The sequence below is a fragment of the Bufo bufo genome, chromosome 3 (assembly GCF_905171765.1).
Source record: "Bufo bufo chromosome 3, aBufBuf1.1, whole genome shotgun sequence".
NCBI lineage: Eukaryota > Metazoa > Chordata > Amphibia > Anura > Bufonidae > Bufo > Bufo bufo.
Window position 1 is genome coordinate 695,699,871 of NC_053391.1, and position 18,063 is coordinate 695,717,933.

The 18,063-nt window shown below is 44.3% G+C and overlaps 1 protein-coding gene across 1 annotated transcript in view; it reads right to left on the bottom strand.

Moving 5' to 3' along the window:
• The window catches only part of LOC120996578, a 625,207-nt gene that overhangs the window by 18,471 nt on the left and 588,673 nt on the right, over window positions 1-18,063 (bottom strand). The window contains exons 6-10 of the mRNA XM_040426578.1: window positions 16,167-16,304; window positions 15,395-15,532; window positions 15,137-15,274; window positions 14,905-15,015; window positions 14,694-14,791 (exon numbers count right to left, since the gene is read on the bottom strand). Of these exons, the coding sequence (XP_040282512.1) occupies window positions 14,694-14,791; window positions 14,905-15,015; window positions 15,137-15,274; window positions 15,395-15,532; window positions 16,167-16,304 (623 nt within the window). The remainder of the gene's footprint in view (window positions 1-14,693; window positions 14,792-14,904; window positions 15,016-15,136; window positions 15,275-15,394; window positions 15,533-16,166; window positions 16,305-18,063) is intronic.

Genomic DNA, 18,063 nt, shown 5'->3' on the forward strand with positions numbered 1-18,063 from the left:
ATGTAGTAGAAAGAGAGGAAAAAAATCCAAATTGGGTGGAACTGAAAAAAAAACAAACGCAATTCCTCTATTGTTTTATGGGTTTTGTTACCACAACGTTCCGGCAAAACTGACCTGTGCCCTTCATTCTTTGGGTCAGTACGATTACAACGAAAAACCCCATATGTATAGGTTTTTATGTCTAACTTTAAGAATAAATTTTAACTTTAAAGGAGGACCTTTCACCTAATATGACAATGTGAACTAACTATACAGACATGGAGAGCGGTGCCCGGGGATCTCGCTGCACTTACTATTATCCCCGGGCGCCGCGCCGTTCTCCCGTTATGTCCTCCGGTATCTCCGTTCACTAAGTCATAGTAGGCGGAGATTCCAGTCACTAAGTTATGGTAGGCGGAGTCTGCCCTTGTTCTGCTGTAGCGCTGGCCAATCGCAGCGCAGAGCTCACAGCCTGGGAGGTTATTTTCTCCCAGGCTGTGAGCTCTGCAATGCGATTGGCCAGCGCTACAGCAGAACAAGGGCAGACTCCGCCTACCATAACTTAGTGAACGGAGATACCGGAGGCTATACCGGGAAAACGGAGCGGCGCCCGGGGATAATAGTAAGTGCAGGGAGATCCCCGGGCGCCGCTCTACATGTCTGTATTCTTAGTTCATAGTGTAATAATCGGTGAAAGGTCCTCTTTAAGAAAACATTTATTTTTACATCACCATAACTTTTTTTATAGTAATATCCACTGAGCTGTTTTTGCTGAACAGTCTGTAGTTTTTATTGATACCATTTCGGAGAGTGTGTGACTTTTTGATCACATTGTATTACTTTTTTGGTTAAAAGAAGTGATGAAAAAGTGGCAAATAGGCCTTTTTCCGTTACGCCATTCACCGTATTGGAAAAATATTTTTCCATATTTTAATAGTCACGGTGATACCCATAATGTTTATTTTTTTGTTATGATTTTGAAGCTCGTATTTGAGCCTACAAAATCCTTTTTTTCCTTTTTACTCTAAACAATCATGGATTTTTTTACATCCATTTATTGCTCAGAATTGCTCATTTCTTATGCAGCTTCAATATCCTTGGTCTCTTCAGGGTGACCTGGGGAATTAAATTCAATTACCCACAATCTCATTGGCCGCAGAGGATGCCGGTCACCCTTGATATGCCATAATTGGGACCTGCACAGATAAAGTCCTGTGGAGAAGGAAGTGGGGGAGGATGAGGAGTTGGTGGTGCAGGAGTACATAGAGTTTTCCTGGCACAGCTTGAGAATGAGGCTGATGATGACAACACTGGCCAAGACCAACAATCACCGTGTGGGGCAGAGAAGGAAAGAACTGGGTCCTCAGGAAGGCAAGTGAACATGGCACGCCGTATGATTGGTGGTGACTTATGTACTGACAAGCACAGTGATGAATTGGGAGGAACCATGCCTTTAGACCCTCACTATCAAAGCAAAATGGAAGAATGTTTTCCTGATCCAGAAAGGGAGGCAACATTTTAGTATTACCAGGATATGCTTTGTACACAGCAGGGCAAATGCTTGCTGCCCACGTCTGACCAGGAGGATCCTCTCCTCCTCCTCCCCCCATGCCGTGTCATCGACCTCCCGTCGTCTCTGCTAAGATGAATAACAGAAGACGCAGCACCAGCAAAAAATTCAGGATGCTCAACATGACCGAACAGTAAAAGGATACGCACCGCCTCCTACAACCAGGTTTAGTTGTACCTGACTGGTGTCCTTTCTCCAGCACAAACCCTGTTTCCTGACCCCATGGACTTCTGGGCAGGCAAACTGCAACAGTGGTAGGATATGGTCAAGTTTGCTATGGGTGTACTGTCTTATCAAACCTCCAGCATACTGTCACCGAGGGTATTCAGCAAGGTAGGTGGCGTCATATTGAAGAGGAAAAAAACATCCTCCATAAGTGTAGAAAGCATCCCACTAGAGAAAATGAGTGAGGCATGGATCTGTGGGGATTTTCACACACCTCCGGTTGAGGCCAATGAAACAATCTGCCATTGCCGACAGTGGCTATTTATCACTGGCCCAATAATACCACTGTCTGCCTGACCATCATGTTCCATACTGCATTGCTGCTGTTACTTACCTACTGCAACTACTCCTACGAAGCCACACATCTATCAGTCAGGTTCCATACTATACTGCAGCTGCCACTACTACCCCTATACAGCCACACATCTCCTGCCTTATCTCTCAGTTTCCATACTGACAAAACTATTAGCCCATACAAAGCTGCACACCTCCTACCTTGTCTATGAGGTTCCAAATACAGACTGCACTGTTGCTCCAAAAAAAAAAAAATATATACATATATATATATATATATATATATACACACACATACATACATACATACATACATATACATATATATACACAGTACAGACCAAAAGTTTGGACACACCTTCTCATTCAAAGAGTTTTCTTTATTTTCACGACTATGAAAATTGTAGATTCACACTGAAAGCATCAAAACTATGAATTAACACATGTGGAATTCTATACATAACAAACAAGTGTGAAACAACTGAAAATATGTCATATTCTAGGTTCTTCAAAGTAGCCACCTTTTGCTTTGATTACTGCTTTGCACACTCTTGCCATTCTCTTGATGAGCTTCAAGAGGTAGTCCCCTGAAATGGTCTTCACTTCACAGGTGTGCCCTGTCAGGTTTAATAAGTGGGATTTCTTGCCTTATAAATGGGGTTGGGACCATCAGTTGCGTTGAGGAGAAGTCAGGTGGATACACAGCTGATAGTCCTAGTGAATAGACTGTTAGAATTTGTATTATGGCAAGAAAAAAGCAGCTAAGTAAAGAAAAACGAGTGGCCATCATTACTTTAAGAAATGAAGGTCAGTCAGTCAGCTGAAAAATTGGGAAAACTTTGAAAGTAAGGGCTATTTGACCATGAAGGAGAGTGATGGGGTGCTGCGCCAGATGACCTGGCCTCCACAGTCACCGGACCTGAACCCAATCGAGATGGTTTGGGGTGAGCTGGACCGCAGAGTGAAGGCAAAAGGGCCAACAAGTGCTAAGCATCTCTGGGAACTCCTTCAAGACTGTTGGAAGACCATTTCAGGGGACTACCTCTTGAAGCTCATCAAGAGAATGCCAAGAGTGTGCAAAGCAGTAATCAAAGCAAAAGGTGGCTATTTATATTCACTATTTTGTATGGATTTTCATGTAGGCCGAAGTAAGTCCATGGGAAGATTACTGCGCCGTTCAAAGAGCTAGTGTTGTTATAACAATCTATTATACATTTAGACAGTTAGAAGATACACAACACCTGCAGACTTAGAGGCTTCATTGTATTTCTTATCTGAACATGAATTCCACAATGTGAGAATTGTCTAGATCAGTGGTTCTCAACCTTTCTAAAGCCGTGACCCCTTAATACAGTTCCTCATGTTGTGGTGACCCCCAACCATTACATTTTTTTCCTTGCTACGTCATAACTAATTTTGCTACTGTTATGATGACCCACCAAAAACACGCACAGACACCAATACACCAAATGTTAATTCAAATACACAAGTATTCATTCATAACCACAGAACTTTAGCATAAATACTAAATATTTGTAAACCAAATAAATAACTTTAAAATAAATAATAAACAACAAATACCCCCTAAAAAATAAATCAGTGGTGCACACAGTACCCCTCAAATAAATAACTCAGTGGTGCTCACAGTACCCCCCCCCCAAAAAATAAAAAATAAATCACTGGTGCTCAGGGTACCCCCAAATAAATAAATCAGTGGTGCATCAGGTTTCCCCCAAATAAATAAATCAATGGTGCTCAGGGTCCCCCAAATAAATAAATCAGAAGTGCTCAGGGTCCCCCAAATAAATAAATCAGCGGTGCTTCATGTCCCCCCAAATAAATTAAGCCTTGCTCAGCCAAATAATTAAAATAAAATTAGCCAGGCTCAATTAAATCATTGGTGGCAGTGGTGCATCATGGGCGGTGTCATTAACGAAAAAACTCGGACCTCAGCAGACAGGCGGCCCGACTTACCCGTCCAGACGTCAGGCTCCTTCAAGCACAGGCAGTGATAGGACATCACTTCCTGTGCGCGAGGATAAGGGGCCGCTGCCGTTGTGCGGGCGACCCACAATAGGAAGCCTCAGATGACCCCCTGGAAAGGGCCGATCGACCCCCAAAGGGGTCGCGACCCCTAGGTTAAGAAACGCTGGTCTAGATGTTCCTCAAAGTATACATTCATATATCAAAGTTTGTCCCTTGGCTCTGATACACAGGTGTGTAGTATTAATAATATCAGGCATGTACGAGTTAACCCTTAATGGTATGATGCTTATTGCTTATATAACAGTGCCACCTAGATATGAGCAGTTAATACTACACCAGTAGCAAAAGTGCATTCTGGGTAGTATTATGACATCACGTTCCTTATTAATGCACACGCCTATCCAACAATGATTGAAAAGTTCCAAACTAGGAAGGTGTGTTCATCTGATAAGTTTTGGGTTAAGAAACCAGATAAAAAAGTTTTACAAGCAGTTGTCCCTCCCTAATTGATTGATTAATCTGTTAGTTCTCCAAGTAAGGTGCCGTCATGGAGGGGAAAAGTTGAATTAGTCTTACCGGTAATTCCTTTTTCGCGAATCCTCCATGACGGCACCTTACTTGGAGATTATCCTCCTCCTCGAGCCAGGCAGGGACAGGAAGGTTCAAAAGGGACCGCCTCCTCACTCATCTTCAGTGTCTTCTGGACTTGACAGGCCCTAAACTTACACACTCATTCGTAACCTTCACCAGTTACTTAACTATTCTCTGTTATGCATATTAAATCGCATACATATAACTCTAGACCAATTATTTCATAACTAGTCTTTTTTTGGGGGGGGGGGGGGAATATAAGCGGTGCCGTCATGGAGAATTCGCGAAAAAGGAATTACCGGTAAGACTAATTCAACTTTTCCCCTCCATGACGGCACCTTACTTGGAGAACTAACAGATTAATCAATCAATTAGGGAGGGACAACTGCTTGTAAAACTTTCCTACCGTAGGATAGAATTTATTTTAGAATCAATATCTATCCTATAGTGTTTTACAAAAGGTATGAGGACTCTACCAGGTTGCTGCCCTACAGATTTGATCCAAGGAAGCGGATGCTTCTTCCGCCCATGAAGTCGATATTGGCCTTGTAGAATGAGCCTTGATATTTACCGGGGGTCGTTCTCCTATTGCTATGTAAGCTTCTGAGATGGCCGATTTTAGCCAGCGTGCAATAGAAGGTTTGGACACTTAAAATCCTTTCCTACCCCCTAAGAATTGGATAAAGAGGTTATTAGATTTTCTCCAATCTTTAGTTTCCGATATATATTTCAGAACACACCTTCTGACATCCAAAGTGTGAAAGACTTCTTTTTTAGATCTGGGATTTTCACAGAATGAGGGAAGAACCACCTTCTCCATCCTATGGAACTCAGAGACCACCTTAGGTAGAAAGGAATCGTCGAATCTTAGAACTATTCTGTCATCCCTGATCATCATGAAGGGTTTTTTAACCGAGAAGGCCTGTATCTCATTAACCCTACGTGCAGAAGTAATGGCCACTAAGAATACTGTTTTAAGGCTCTGATATCTGAGCCTGTCGGTTCCCTTCATAAAGCGAATGTTCCACGGTTAGATGCTATTTTTTCATCTAAATAGGCGCTTAATGCTGAAATTTGTGCTCTAAGAGTGCTAGGTTTTAAACCCTTATTAAAGCCTTCTTGGAGAAAGTCTAGAATAGACAAAATACTCCCCGCTGAGTTAGAAAGATTTTCTGAGCACCAGGAAACATATCTGTTCCAGATTTTACGGTAAATTCTATTAGTGACTTCTTTTTTGCTGGCTAGCATGGTATTGATTACACTGTCAGATAGACCCTTAGATTTTAAGACTGCCCTTTCAGGATCCAAGCCGAGAGGTGCAGACATTGCGTCTTTGGGTGAAGAACCGGCCCTTGACTTAAGAGGTCTTCTGACCAGGGTAGAATCCATGGTTCCTCCGTGGACATTTTTGCCAGGAGAGGAAACCAAGATCTCCTCGGCCAGTTGGGAACAATTAGAATTACGTTGGTCCTGTCTTTTATTTTTCTGAGAACCCTTGGAATCAGAGGCAGAAGGTGGGAAACAATATGCCAGTTGGAAATTCCAAGGAAGAGCCAGTGCATCTGTTCCTGCACTTCTCGGATACCTTGGATCTAGGGAAAAGTAAGTTGGTAATTTCGCATTTATCTTGTTTGCGAAAAGGTCTATCTGGGGAAGACCCCATTTTTGTGTTAAGGTTTGAAAAATTTCCTCTTTTAAACTCCACTCCCCCGGATCTAATTTCCTGCGGCTGAGGAAATCCGCTTGGATGTTTTGCGTCCCGTTTAAAAAAAACGCTGATAGGGAGAGGAGATTCTCCTCTGCCCACAAGAAAATTTTGTTGGATAGGGCTTGTAGTTGCTTGCTTTTCGTTCCTCCCTGGTGGTTTATATATGCTACCACCGTCTTGTTGTCGGATCTTATTTGTACATTGGAACCCTTTAACTCCTCTGAGAAGTAACTTAGAGCCCCCCACACCGCCAGAAGTTCCCGGTGATTTGATGAGTATTTTTTCTGGGATTGGGACTGTGGCAAACCCAGGCACTGTATATTGTCATTCCTGTATGTACGATGTTATTGCATATGTGTATACCACTTTAAAGAACCAAGCGTATATATGTTTTGTGTAATATGGTTCAGGTGGGCTGTAAAGTTCCTATGCTGGCGGCATGGAAACCGCCAGCATTCATGCAATTGTATGTTGTTATGTGAGGGCACCCAGATAGCTAATTGTATTGTATTTGTGTATTCTGAGTGCCATTCACCTAATGATATGCACTCAGACTTGAGCTATCTGGGAATATGTTAAATGTCTGTGTTTGCTGTGGGGGTGTGACATTGTGTGTTTGGGTGGTGATTTCTGTCCTGTTGTTCCCACATGTGTATTGACAATTTCCCTTTGTCCTGAGAGATAATTGGATTACTCCTCGGGTGTCTCCAGGGCAGAGAGGAGGAAACCATGATGCATTGTGGGGATGTGTTGTGTCTGTGCATCCTGAGTTGCTGCATATCTGTCCTGTGTCGCAGTCTTCCTTCTGGTCCACTAGGGGCGTGTGCACCAGATGGGGAGCTGCATAAATACGGGCGGGTAGCCCTCAATAAAGCGTTCCTGTTTTACATTCAACATAGAGCCTCGTCTCATGTGTATGGGGATTGCTATACGCTGTATACTCCCCTGGCTATAACTCCTAGCTCTTGTAAGAGCTTGCTCCTGGTTCCTGTCTCTGGATTTAGGAGAGGTTCACCCACTGGAGCCTGGAGCCTTGTCATAGGTCCAGGGTGGGTAGGAGACGGCGAGACCTCCACCAAGCTTCGGCGGTTCGTGGGGTCTGCAGTGCTGACGGTGTCAGGTGGAGTGCTTGGAGTCCTCTGGAAGCACTAGGAGCATCTATCGAGGGAGGTACCCGGTCGGGGTGCTAGGCGTTCCGTTACAGTTCTTGGGAGGGAAGGTGTAACAGTCCTACAGGCTCACCTGAGTCAGAGGACCGCTTGCTGGAGGTAGGAGTGGAGCCCAGTGGCAAGGACCGCAGGCAGGTAGTAGGTGCAGGAAGTCTGGCAGAGGGGTAGTCGGTAGGCAGGCGGTGGGTCAGGGAAGGCGGCAGTAAGCGTGGTCAGACAATCCGGGTGGCAACGGTGGAGGCAGTTCAGTAGGTAGGGACAAAGCAGAAGAGTAGTCGGTAGGCAATTCCTGGTCAGCAGTGGACTTCCAGCAGTAGCAAGAGCAGCAGATGAGGAGAAGCTTGATCAAGGCTCAGGAGCTCAATAATCAGCAAACTGGAGTGCAAGGGGCTGGACTTATATAGGGAAGTACCAGGTGTGGGGAATCAAGGGTAATGAGCAAGGCTTGGCAAGACTGAGGTTAACTAATAGGCTTCAGGGAGGAATGTCCAGAGAGGACGGTAGCCTAGTAAGCAGGGCTACCGCCTGGGATGTGGCTGGTCACGGGTTCGAATCCCGACAGAAGGATTGTATGCTGTACCGGCCTATTTGGATCATTGCCTGCTTTTCCTGTCTACCAGCGGAGACCTTGTGGATCGTGCTACCTCTCCGCTACAGGGACCACTCCCCTTGGGCCGACAATGCTTGGAGATGTGCTCCCCAGCCCCACAGACTGGCATCCATGGTGAGGATCAACTGATCTCTCACTATCCACGGTACTCCCTTTTGCAGGTTTGAACTTAATTCCCACCATTTTAGTGAGGACAGAATGTGATCCGGAATCGTTATTAGTCTGTAAAGGGAATCCTGTTTCCGGTTCCATATTTTTAACATAGATGTCTGAAGAGGACGGGAATGTATTTGCGCCCACTTTACTGCCGAGATACAGGGCCATAGTTTGTCTTATGGTGTGGGATTTTTGTTGTCTGAATTGTTTTACTTGGGATTGTATTTTTGTGATCTTCTCTACTGGTAAAAAAGCATTTTTGGCTCACTGAGTCTATGAAAATTCCCCAAAAAACTATTTTTTGTGTGGGAACTAAGTGAGACTTCTCCCGATTTAAAATCCTACCCAGTTCCTCCAGTCTGTCTATCGTTTTGGATAGATTGGTTTCTAGGTCTTTCTGGGAGTCCCCCACTATCAAAAGGTCGTCCAGGTATGGAACTATCATTACTTTCTCCTTTCTCAGAGGGGTTATCGCCTCTAGCATAATTTTCGTAAAAAGCCTGGGGGCAGTTGTTATCCCAAATGGTAGTGCTTGAAACTGGAAATGTTTTAGATGCCCTTGGATCCACACTGCTATTCTCAAGAAAAGTTGTGACTCTGGATGAATGGGTACGTGAAAATACGCATCTTTTAAATCTATGGATGCTAGAAACGCCCCTTCTTGTAAAACTTTGACCGTGGTTTTTATAGATTCCATCTTGAATTTCTCGTATTCGATTTTCATATTTATGATGAGACGCATTTTCCCGTTTGGTTTTTTTACCAAAAAAACCCTGGAATAACAGCCCAGACCGACTTGATCCGTTGGTACCGGAACTAAAACGTTCATCTGAACTAGCAGTTCGATTTCTTGCTCCATGCAAAGCTGAAGATGTTCCGAGCTCTGAACTGGAGTTTGAACAAATAGAGAGGGGGGACTCTTGACAAAGGGAATACTGTACCCTTTGTGGAGGGTATTTAATAACCAGCGGCTGCCTGAGTATTTTTCCCAGCACTCCACGAATCTTCCCAGTCTTCCCCCACTAGGGCTCTGGCGTCATTTTTTGGAAGATTCCTCAGAACGGGGAGAGAACATAAAACCTTTCTGTTTTCCCGATCTCCAGTTTTCTGTTTTACTCCTTTTATTTTGAAAACTACCCTTTTTTTGGGGACGAAAAAAAATTGTTTTCCTTTTCTTTTTATCCTCTGGGAAGCTCTTTTTGGAATCAGAGGCTTTCTCTAGAATTTTAGCTAACTCCTGACCAAAGAGAAGGTTACCATAAAACGGGATGTTGCATAATTTTGCCTTGGAACCTGTGTCTCCAGACCAGGCTTTTAGCCAAAGTTGCGGTCAGCCTAACGGAATCCGCTGTTGTGTCTGACAAAAAATCTACGGCTTTTAATAAGAGAGGGAAGGAGTCAGCAAAGTTTTCGTATGGGGTATTGGATTTTAATAATGTATCCAGTTTTTCCAGCCAACTTTTTAGGGATCTAGCTACGGATGTGGCCGCGATATTAGGTTTAAATAAAGCCGCGACCGCATCCCAGGTTCTTTTAAGGTTAGCATCCACTTTTTTATCCATAGGATCACGTAATGATCCTGTATCTTCAAACGGTAAGGAAGAACCCTTAGCCAGTTTGGAGAGTGATGCATCAATTTTAGGACAATTTAAGAACGGGGATAATTCTTCTTCGTCGAAGGGAAGCCTTTTCCTAATTGTTCGGGGTAGGAAAACTTTCCTGTCTGGATTTTTCCACTCCCTCAAAATAAGAGACTGTAGATTTTTGTGTACCGGAAATACCCTTTTTTTCTTGGTTTCTAATACTGAAAACATTCTATCCTGGGCGGATCTATGTATTTTTTCTTCTTTAATTTCCATGGTATCCCTGACCGCTTTCAATAGATCGTTTATATCGTCAGATGAAAATAAGTAATTTTTAAAATCGCCATCAGATTCAGAATTACTACTACTCTCATCGCTATCCGAAGAAACATCGGAAGAAGATGTGGAGGTTTTTAAGGGTGATTTTTTTTTCCTGGACCCCTGTTTTGATGTTGATGGTACGCTAGCGGCTGGAGAAAAATCCAAAATATTGGATTTTATTTCTTGTTTAAATCAGACCCTGCAGTTCCTGTCTTAAAGACGGGACTTCTTCCCTGACAATGTTATCAATGCATTTTTCACAAAGTTTTTTAGTATGATTTTCGGGGAGTTTAACAGAACATACGCGACATCTAAGAATTTTAGATTTCTGCGCTATTTTAGGTTTCACAGAAATGTCTGTCACTCTTCCATACAAAAGGGGGAAAAGATGAGAAAGGCCTATTAACAGCATGTGCAAGCAGCATTCCATACTCACAACCTGGATGTCACTCACTGCTACAGGTTGGTCCATAGCTTCCTCCGGATCCATATCTGTGGATGGCTGAGGCTGCAGAAATGCTTGAAACTTCTCTGGTCAGAGGCCGACATCCGACTTGACCAGGGCGCCAGTTTTTTAAAAGACGTATGGCCGGAAGTCTTCCCAGGACCTCCGACGTCATCCAGGCCGGCAACTCTCAAGCCACCACTATTAGGCCCCCGGATGACGTCACCCGCCGGAGCCGAGAATCTCGAGCAGCGGACGGCCTAGAACCCGGAAGTGCTCCTTTGAGTGTCCGGGTGCCGCAGCCTGCCACTACGCGCTGGCGCGCGCAAGTTTTAGACGAAAAGGACCGCGGCAGGCACTCCGTGAAAACTGACTTACTTGCCCAAGGTAAGCCCGTGGCTGGCGCAATGCACCTGCGATAGCTCCCGACCGGAGCGCAAAGGTAGTTCCTATCCTCCGCCTGGCAGGGACAGGAAGACACTGAAGATGAGTGAGGAGGCGGGCCCTTTTGAACCTTCCTGTCCCTGCCTGGCTGGAGGAGGAGGATAATCTCCAAGTAAGGTGCCGTCATGGAGGGGAGGGGGAAAAACTGATAAAAAAAAAAAAAAAAAAAAAAAAGGACAGAAAGAAAAACAAAGAAAGAAAGGGAGATCTCTGGAGAAAGATTTGGAAAAACTCTTGAGAGCTGACTGCCCAAAAGACTCTGCACATCACTTGACCCTTGGGTAATGTATATTTTTGTTTTCTGTAGTATTGATCTAAATTAATTGGCTTGATACTTAGCCAGATACCCGCTCATTTGCGGACGTGTAATGTTGGTTGCTACATCAGTATTTTCTCTGATTTCAGTTACGATGCATATAACTGAATAAAGGGGATAATATTGGAGAAACTCTCTGTTGGGAATCTTTATATTCCCTAGTTTGATATCAAGCCAATAATTTATACGTTTTGCTGCAATACTACCATTATCTGAGATTGGTCATCATTTTGGGAAGAGCAAGGGCTCGTGTCTGTCATTTTCTTCTCTCACAATTTTAAAGCCGTATTGCATAATATTCTTGTGTTGGTTGAGTAGTGTTTTGTTGGCATCATAAGGTGGCGAATTCTGAGTACTGCATATCATTGTATATTATTGAAATTTACGTTGATTAATTTTTGATTGTATTATAAACTATTGTATAATAAACCATTTATATTTTTGCATAGATGCTTGTACCCTGTTTTAGTGATTGCACAAAATAATTAGGATCTCGACATTGATCCACCTTGCGGATCAATGTCATTTGCACAATTTTTCTTTTGATCCGTTAAATATACAGTACAGACCAAAAGTTTGGACACACATTCTCATTCAAAGAGATTTCTTTATTTTCATGACTATGAAGGCATCAAAACTATGAATTAACACATGTGGAATTATATACATAACAAACAAGTGTGAAACAACTGATAATATGTCATATTCTAGGTTCTTCAAAGTAGCCACCTTTTGCTTTGATTACTGCTTTGCACACTCTTGGCATTCTCTTGATGAGCTTCAAGAGCTAGTCCCCTGATATGGTCTCCCAACAGTCTTGAAGGAGTTCCCAGAGATGCTTAGCACTTGTTGGCCCTTTTGCCTTCACTCTGCGGTCCAGCTCACCCCAAACCATCTCGATTGGGTTCAGGTCCGGTGACTGTGGAGGCCAGGTCATCTGGCGCAGCACCCCATCACTCTCCTTCATGGTCAAAAAGCCCTTACTTTCAAAGTTTTCCCAATTTTTCGGCTGACTGACTGACCTTCATTTCTTAAAGTAATGATGGCCACTCGTTTTTCTTTACTTAGCTGCTTTTTTCTTGCCATAATACAAATTCTAACAGTCTATTCAGTAGGACTATCAGCTGTGTATCCACCTGACTTCTCCTCAATGCAACTGATGGTCCCAACCCCATTTATAAGGCAAGAAATCCCACTTATTAAACCTGACAGGGCACACCTGTGAAGTGAAGACCATTTCAGGGGACTACCTCTTGAAGCTCATCAAGAGAATGCCAAGAGTGTGCAAAGCAGTAATCAAAGCAAAAGGTGGCTACTTTGAAGAACCTAGAATATGACATATTTTCAGTTGTTTCACACTTGTTTGTTATGTATATAATTCCACATGTGTTAATTCATAGTTTTGATGCCTTCAGTGTGAATCTACAATTTTCATAGTCATGAAAATAAAGAAAACTCTTTGAATGAGAAGGTGTGTCCAAACTTTTGGTCTGTACTGTATACACTGCTCAAAAAAATAAAGGGAACACAAAAATAACACATCCTAGATCTGAGTTAATTAAATATTCTTCTGAAATACTTTGTTCTTTACATAGTTGAATGTGCCGACAACAAAATCACACAAAAATAAAAAAATGGAAATCAAATTTTTCAACCCATGGAGGTCTGGATTTGGAGTCACACTCAAAATTAAAGTGGAAAAACACACTACAGGCTGATCCAACTTTAATGTCCTTAAAACAAGTCAAAATGAGGCTCAGTAGTGTGTGCGGCCTCCATGTGCCTGTATGACCTCCCTACAACGCCTGTGCATGCTCCTGATGAGGTGGCGGACGGTCTCCTGAGGGATCTCCTCCCAGACCTGGACTAAAGCATCTGCCAACTCCTGGACAGTCTGTGGTGCAATGTGACGTTGGTGGATAGAGCGAGACATGATGTCCCAGATGTGCTCAATTGGATTCAGGTCTGGGGAACAGGCGGGCCAGTCCATAGCATCAATGCCTTCGTCTTGCAGGAACTGCTGACACACTCCAGCCACATGAGGTCTAGGATTGTCTTGCATTAGGAGGAACCCAGGGCCAACCGCACCAGCATATGGTCTCACTAGGGGGCTGAGGATCTCATCTCGGTACCTAATGGCAGTCAGGCTACCTCTGGCGAGCACATGGAGGGATGTGCGGCCCTCCAAAGAAATGCCACCCCACACCATTACTGACCCAATGCCAAACCGGTCATGCTGGAGGATGTTGCAGGCAGCAGAACGTTCTCCACGGCGTCTCCAGACTCTGTCACGTCTGTCTCATGTGCTCAGTGTGAACCTGCTTTCATCTGTGAAGAGCACAGGGCACCAGTGGCGAATTTGCCAATCTTGGTGTTCTCTGGCAAATGGCAAATGTCATGCATGGTGTTGGGCTGTAAGCACAACCCCCACCTGTGGACGTCGGACCCTCATAGAGTCTGTTTCTGACCGTTTGAGCAGACACATGCACATTTGTGGCCTGCTGGAGGTCATTTTGCGGGGCTCTGGCAGTGCTCCTCCTGTTCCTCCTTGCACAAAGGCGAGGGTAGCGGTCCTGCTGCTGGGTTGTTGCCCTCCTACGGCCTCCTCCACGTCTCCTGATGTACTGGCCTGTCTCCTGGTAGCGCCTCCATGCTCTGGAAACTACGCTGACAGACACAGCAAACCTTCTTGCCACAGCTCGCATTGATGTGCCATCCTGGATAAGCTGCACTACCTGAGCCACTTGTGTGGGTTGTAGACTCCGTCTCATGCTACCACTAGAGTGAAAGCACCGCCAGCATTCAAAAGTGACCAAAACATCAGCCAGGAAGCATAGGAACTGAGAAGTGATCTGTGGTCACCACCTGCAGAACCACTCCTTTATTGGGGGTGTCTTGCTAATTGCCTATAATTTACACCTGTTGTCTATCCCATTTGCACAAAAGCATGTGAAATTGATTGTCACTCAGTGTTGCTTCCTAAGTGGACAGTTTGATTTCACAGAAGTGCGATTGACTTGGAATTACAGTGTGTTGTTTAAGTGTTTTTTTGAGCAGTGTATATTTACTTTATATAGCATTTGCTTTATATACCCGACAAATGTGTCTGTAAACAGTCCTAGAACAACACAAAAAGTGTCAAACAACAATTTTCAGGCCAATTGGAGCCTGGATTTATTCAAACCCGAATTTCCAACCAATTCGTTGGAATCAGACCGGAAATTAATTCAATTTCTAATAGAAAACTTCACTACATTATTCTATAGAGGATCTACTGAAATCTGAGTTACACCTACCGGATGACCCGCTGGGACATTCTGCTTCTCCCCTGGACAGTCCTGGGAATATAGACGACTGGGACATCTCTCTGGTGGATTTCTCTGACTGGATCCATCTATAAAGAATACACACAGTGACTGAATACATTGTCTATATGTGATGATCAGATGAGGGGTGAGTATCCTCAAACCTGGACTTTCCACTATAATCAGGAAGGTCTCTTCTTACCCGGTGATGTGAGGGACTGATGATTCTCCATCGTGATGTCCTGATGATCCAGCGAGTTATCCTGCTCTTCCTCTGGACATCTGTCTGGTGAATATCTCTGACTGGATCCATCTATAGGAAACATACACAGTGACTGAATACATTGTCTATATCTGATGATCAAACGAGGGGTTAGTCTAGATTACCCCCCAAACCTGGACTCCCCTCTATAATTAGGAAGGTCTCCTCTTACCTGGTGATGTGAGGGGCTGGTGATTTTCCATCATGATGTCCTGATGATCTAGTGGGACATTCTGCTCTTCCTCTGGACAGTCCTGGGGACATAGAGGACTAGGACATCTCTCGGGTGGATTTTTCTGACTGGAACGATCTACAGGTAATACACACAGTGAACGAATACATTTTCTAAATGTGATGATCATATGAGGTGTGAGTATAGGAAATCCTCAAACCTGGACTCTCCTCTATAATCAGGAAGGTCTCCTCTTACCTGGTGATGTGAGGGACTGATGATTTTCCATCGTGATGTCCTGATGATCCAGCGAGTTATTCTGCTCTTCATCTGGACAGTCCTGGGGACATAGAGGACTAGGACATCTCTCGTGTGGATTTCTCTGACTGGATTCATCTATAGGAAATACACACAGAGACTGAATACATTGTCTATATCTGATGATCAGAGGAGAGGTGACCCTAAACCTGGACTCTCCTTTAAAGAGGTCCTTTCACCTGTTCTGACATTACAAGATCGATACCTGGCACTGTAGGGGCATGTTTACTACAGGTGATAACAGTAATATTTTTTTTCTGATCTGCTCCTCTGTTGTCCCCCCGCCCGTTCTGTTTTGGCGCACTGTGTGCTAATCAATAGCATCGGTACAAGGAGGATGAGACGGCAGTTTTTCTCAGGGGGCGTCTCCTCCTCCCTGGCTGCGACGGGATCCACTTGAAGCGGACCGTGTCACAGCCATGAGAAGGTGAGCTGTTTTTGTCTCATTGGCTGTGACACAGTCCGCTGTGATTGGACAGCTCACAGCCACAGAGAAGAAGACCCCTGCTGAGAAAAGCTGCTGTCTCCTTCTCCTGGTATCGATGCTACTGATTAGGGTACAGGGCGCCAAAACAGAACGGGGGGCACGAAGGCACAGAAAAAAAATTACGATATCATATCTAGTGAACATGCCGTACAGTGCCAGGTATTGATATTGTAATGTTAGAACAGGTGAAAGGTCCTCTTTAAAATCAGGAAGGTCTCCTCTTACCCGGTGATGTGAGGGTCTGATGATTTTCCATCGTGGTGTCCTGATGATCCAGTGAGTTATTCTGCTCTTCTTCTGGACAGTCCGGGGAATGCAGAGGACTGGGACATCTCTCTGGTGGATTTCTCTGACTGGATCCATCTACAGGAAATATACACAAATACTGAATACATTGTCTATATGTGATGATCAGATGAGGGGTGAGTCTAGGTGACCCCTAAACCTGATCTCTCCTCTATAATCTGGAAGGTCTCCTCTTACACAGTGATGTGATGAGCTGGTGATTCTCCATCATGAGGTCCTTGTATATATCCTTGTGTCCTTCTAAATACTCCCACTCCTCCAGGGAGAAATAGACAACGACATCCTGACACCTTATAGGAACCTGACAACACAATGATACAGTCATTACCAGACACCTCCCTTGGTGTTATTATATAATGTCCCAGCAGCGCTCACCTCTCCGCTCAGTAGATTAGAGATCCTGTTGGTAAGTTCTAGGATCTTCTGCTCATGTATCAGTGAATGAGGTGGAGGCTCGGTGACGGGTCTCTGGGTCTTTTTCCGTCCTCTTGACGCACGAGGTGTCACACACTCATCAGACGACTTCTTCACTACTGTGTAATCCTGTGTATGAGGAGACGCCGATCACTACAGAGATTCTAAGAAGCCTCCACCTTTCCAGACATTTACCTGGTTTATTACTAGAGATAAGAGTGATGTCATGTGAGACTCTCACCTCTCCAGTTATCAAGGAGATGATCACTCGGGTGAGGTCTAATATCCTTGTAGCCATGTGGTTTCTGTCCTTCTCCATCATGACGTTCTTCTGTCCTTTTAAATACTCCAACTCCTCCATAGAGAAATAGACAGCAACATCCTGACACCTTATAGGAACCTGACAACACAATGATACAATCATTACCAGACACCTCCTTTGGCGTTATTGTATAATGTCCCAGCATTTCCAGCAGCGCTCACCTCTCCGCTCAGCAGGTCCGTGATCCTGTTGGTAAGTTCTAGGATCTTCTGCTCATGTATCAGTGAATGAGGTGGAGGCTCTGTGATGAGGTTCTGGGTCCTGCTCCGTCCTCTTGACGTACGAGATGTCACACACTCATCAGACGACTTCTTCACTACTGTGTAATCCTGTGTATGAGGAGACGCCGATCACTACAGAGATTCTAAGAAGTCTCCACCTTTCCAGACATTTACCTGGTTTATTACTAGAGATAAGAGTGATGTCATGTGAGACTCTTACCTCTCCTGTTATCAAGGAGAAGATCTCAAGGGTGAGGTCTAATATTGTTGTAGCCACGTGGTATCTGTCCTTCTCCATGCTTGCTGGGTCATTGGTGGAGACTTCATCTGCGAGTCCTGTACCTAAGGAGAAACATAGAAGATTGAGGGTAAAATCCCATTAGGAAGAAGATCTTACATGAAGTATAGAGTCACCGATTATAATGGACTACTACTCCTAGCATACAAAGGAGGGGACATATATTGCTGAGGACAATGGGATATATTAGTCTTCCACCCCTGCTATCAAGTAGAAGCAGCACTCCAATAGTGAAAAGAAACGAATGTGGAGTTAGTCCCCCCAAGTTCTCAGGTGACGTTTCTGCTAGTCTTTCAACAGTCTAACGAGGAACAGAAAGGTCACCTGAGGACTTGGGGGAATAACTCCACATTAGGTCCATGTTACTACTGGAGGCCACCGCTACTTAACGAGTAACTAAACCTTTGTATCAAATTTTAATAAGATGTCCCAAATGCCCTAATAAAAGTTTTTCTAATGGCGGTGTACGGACTACGGGCAGGAGCACACATTGCTGCCCGTGCCCCCCGGAGAATTACTAAGCCCTGGCATAGCAGATGTATACTCTGTAACCGTGTACTG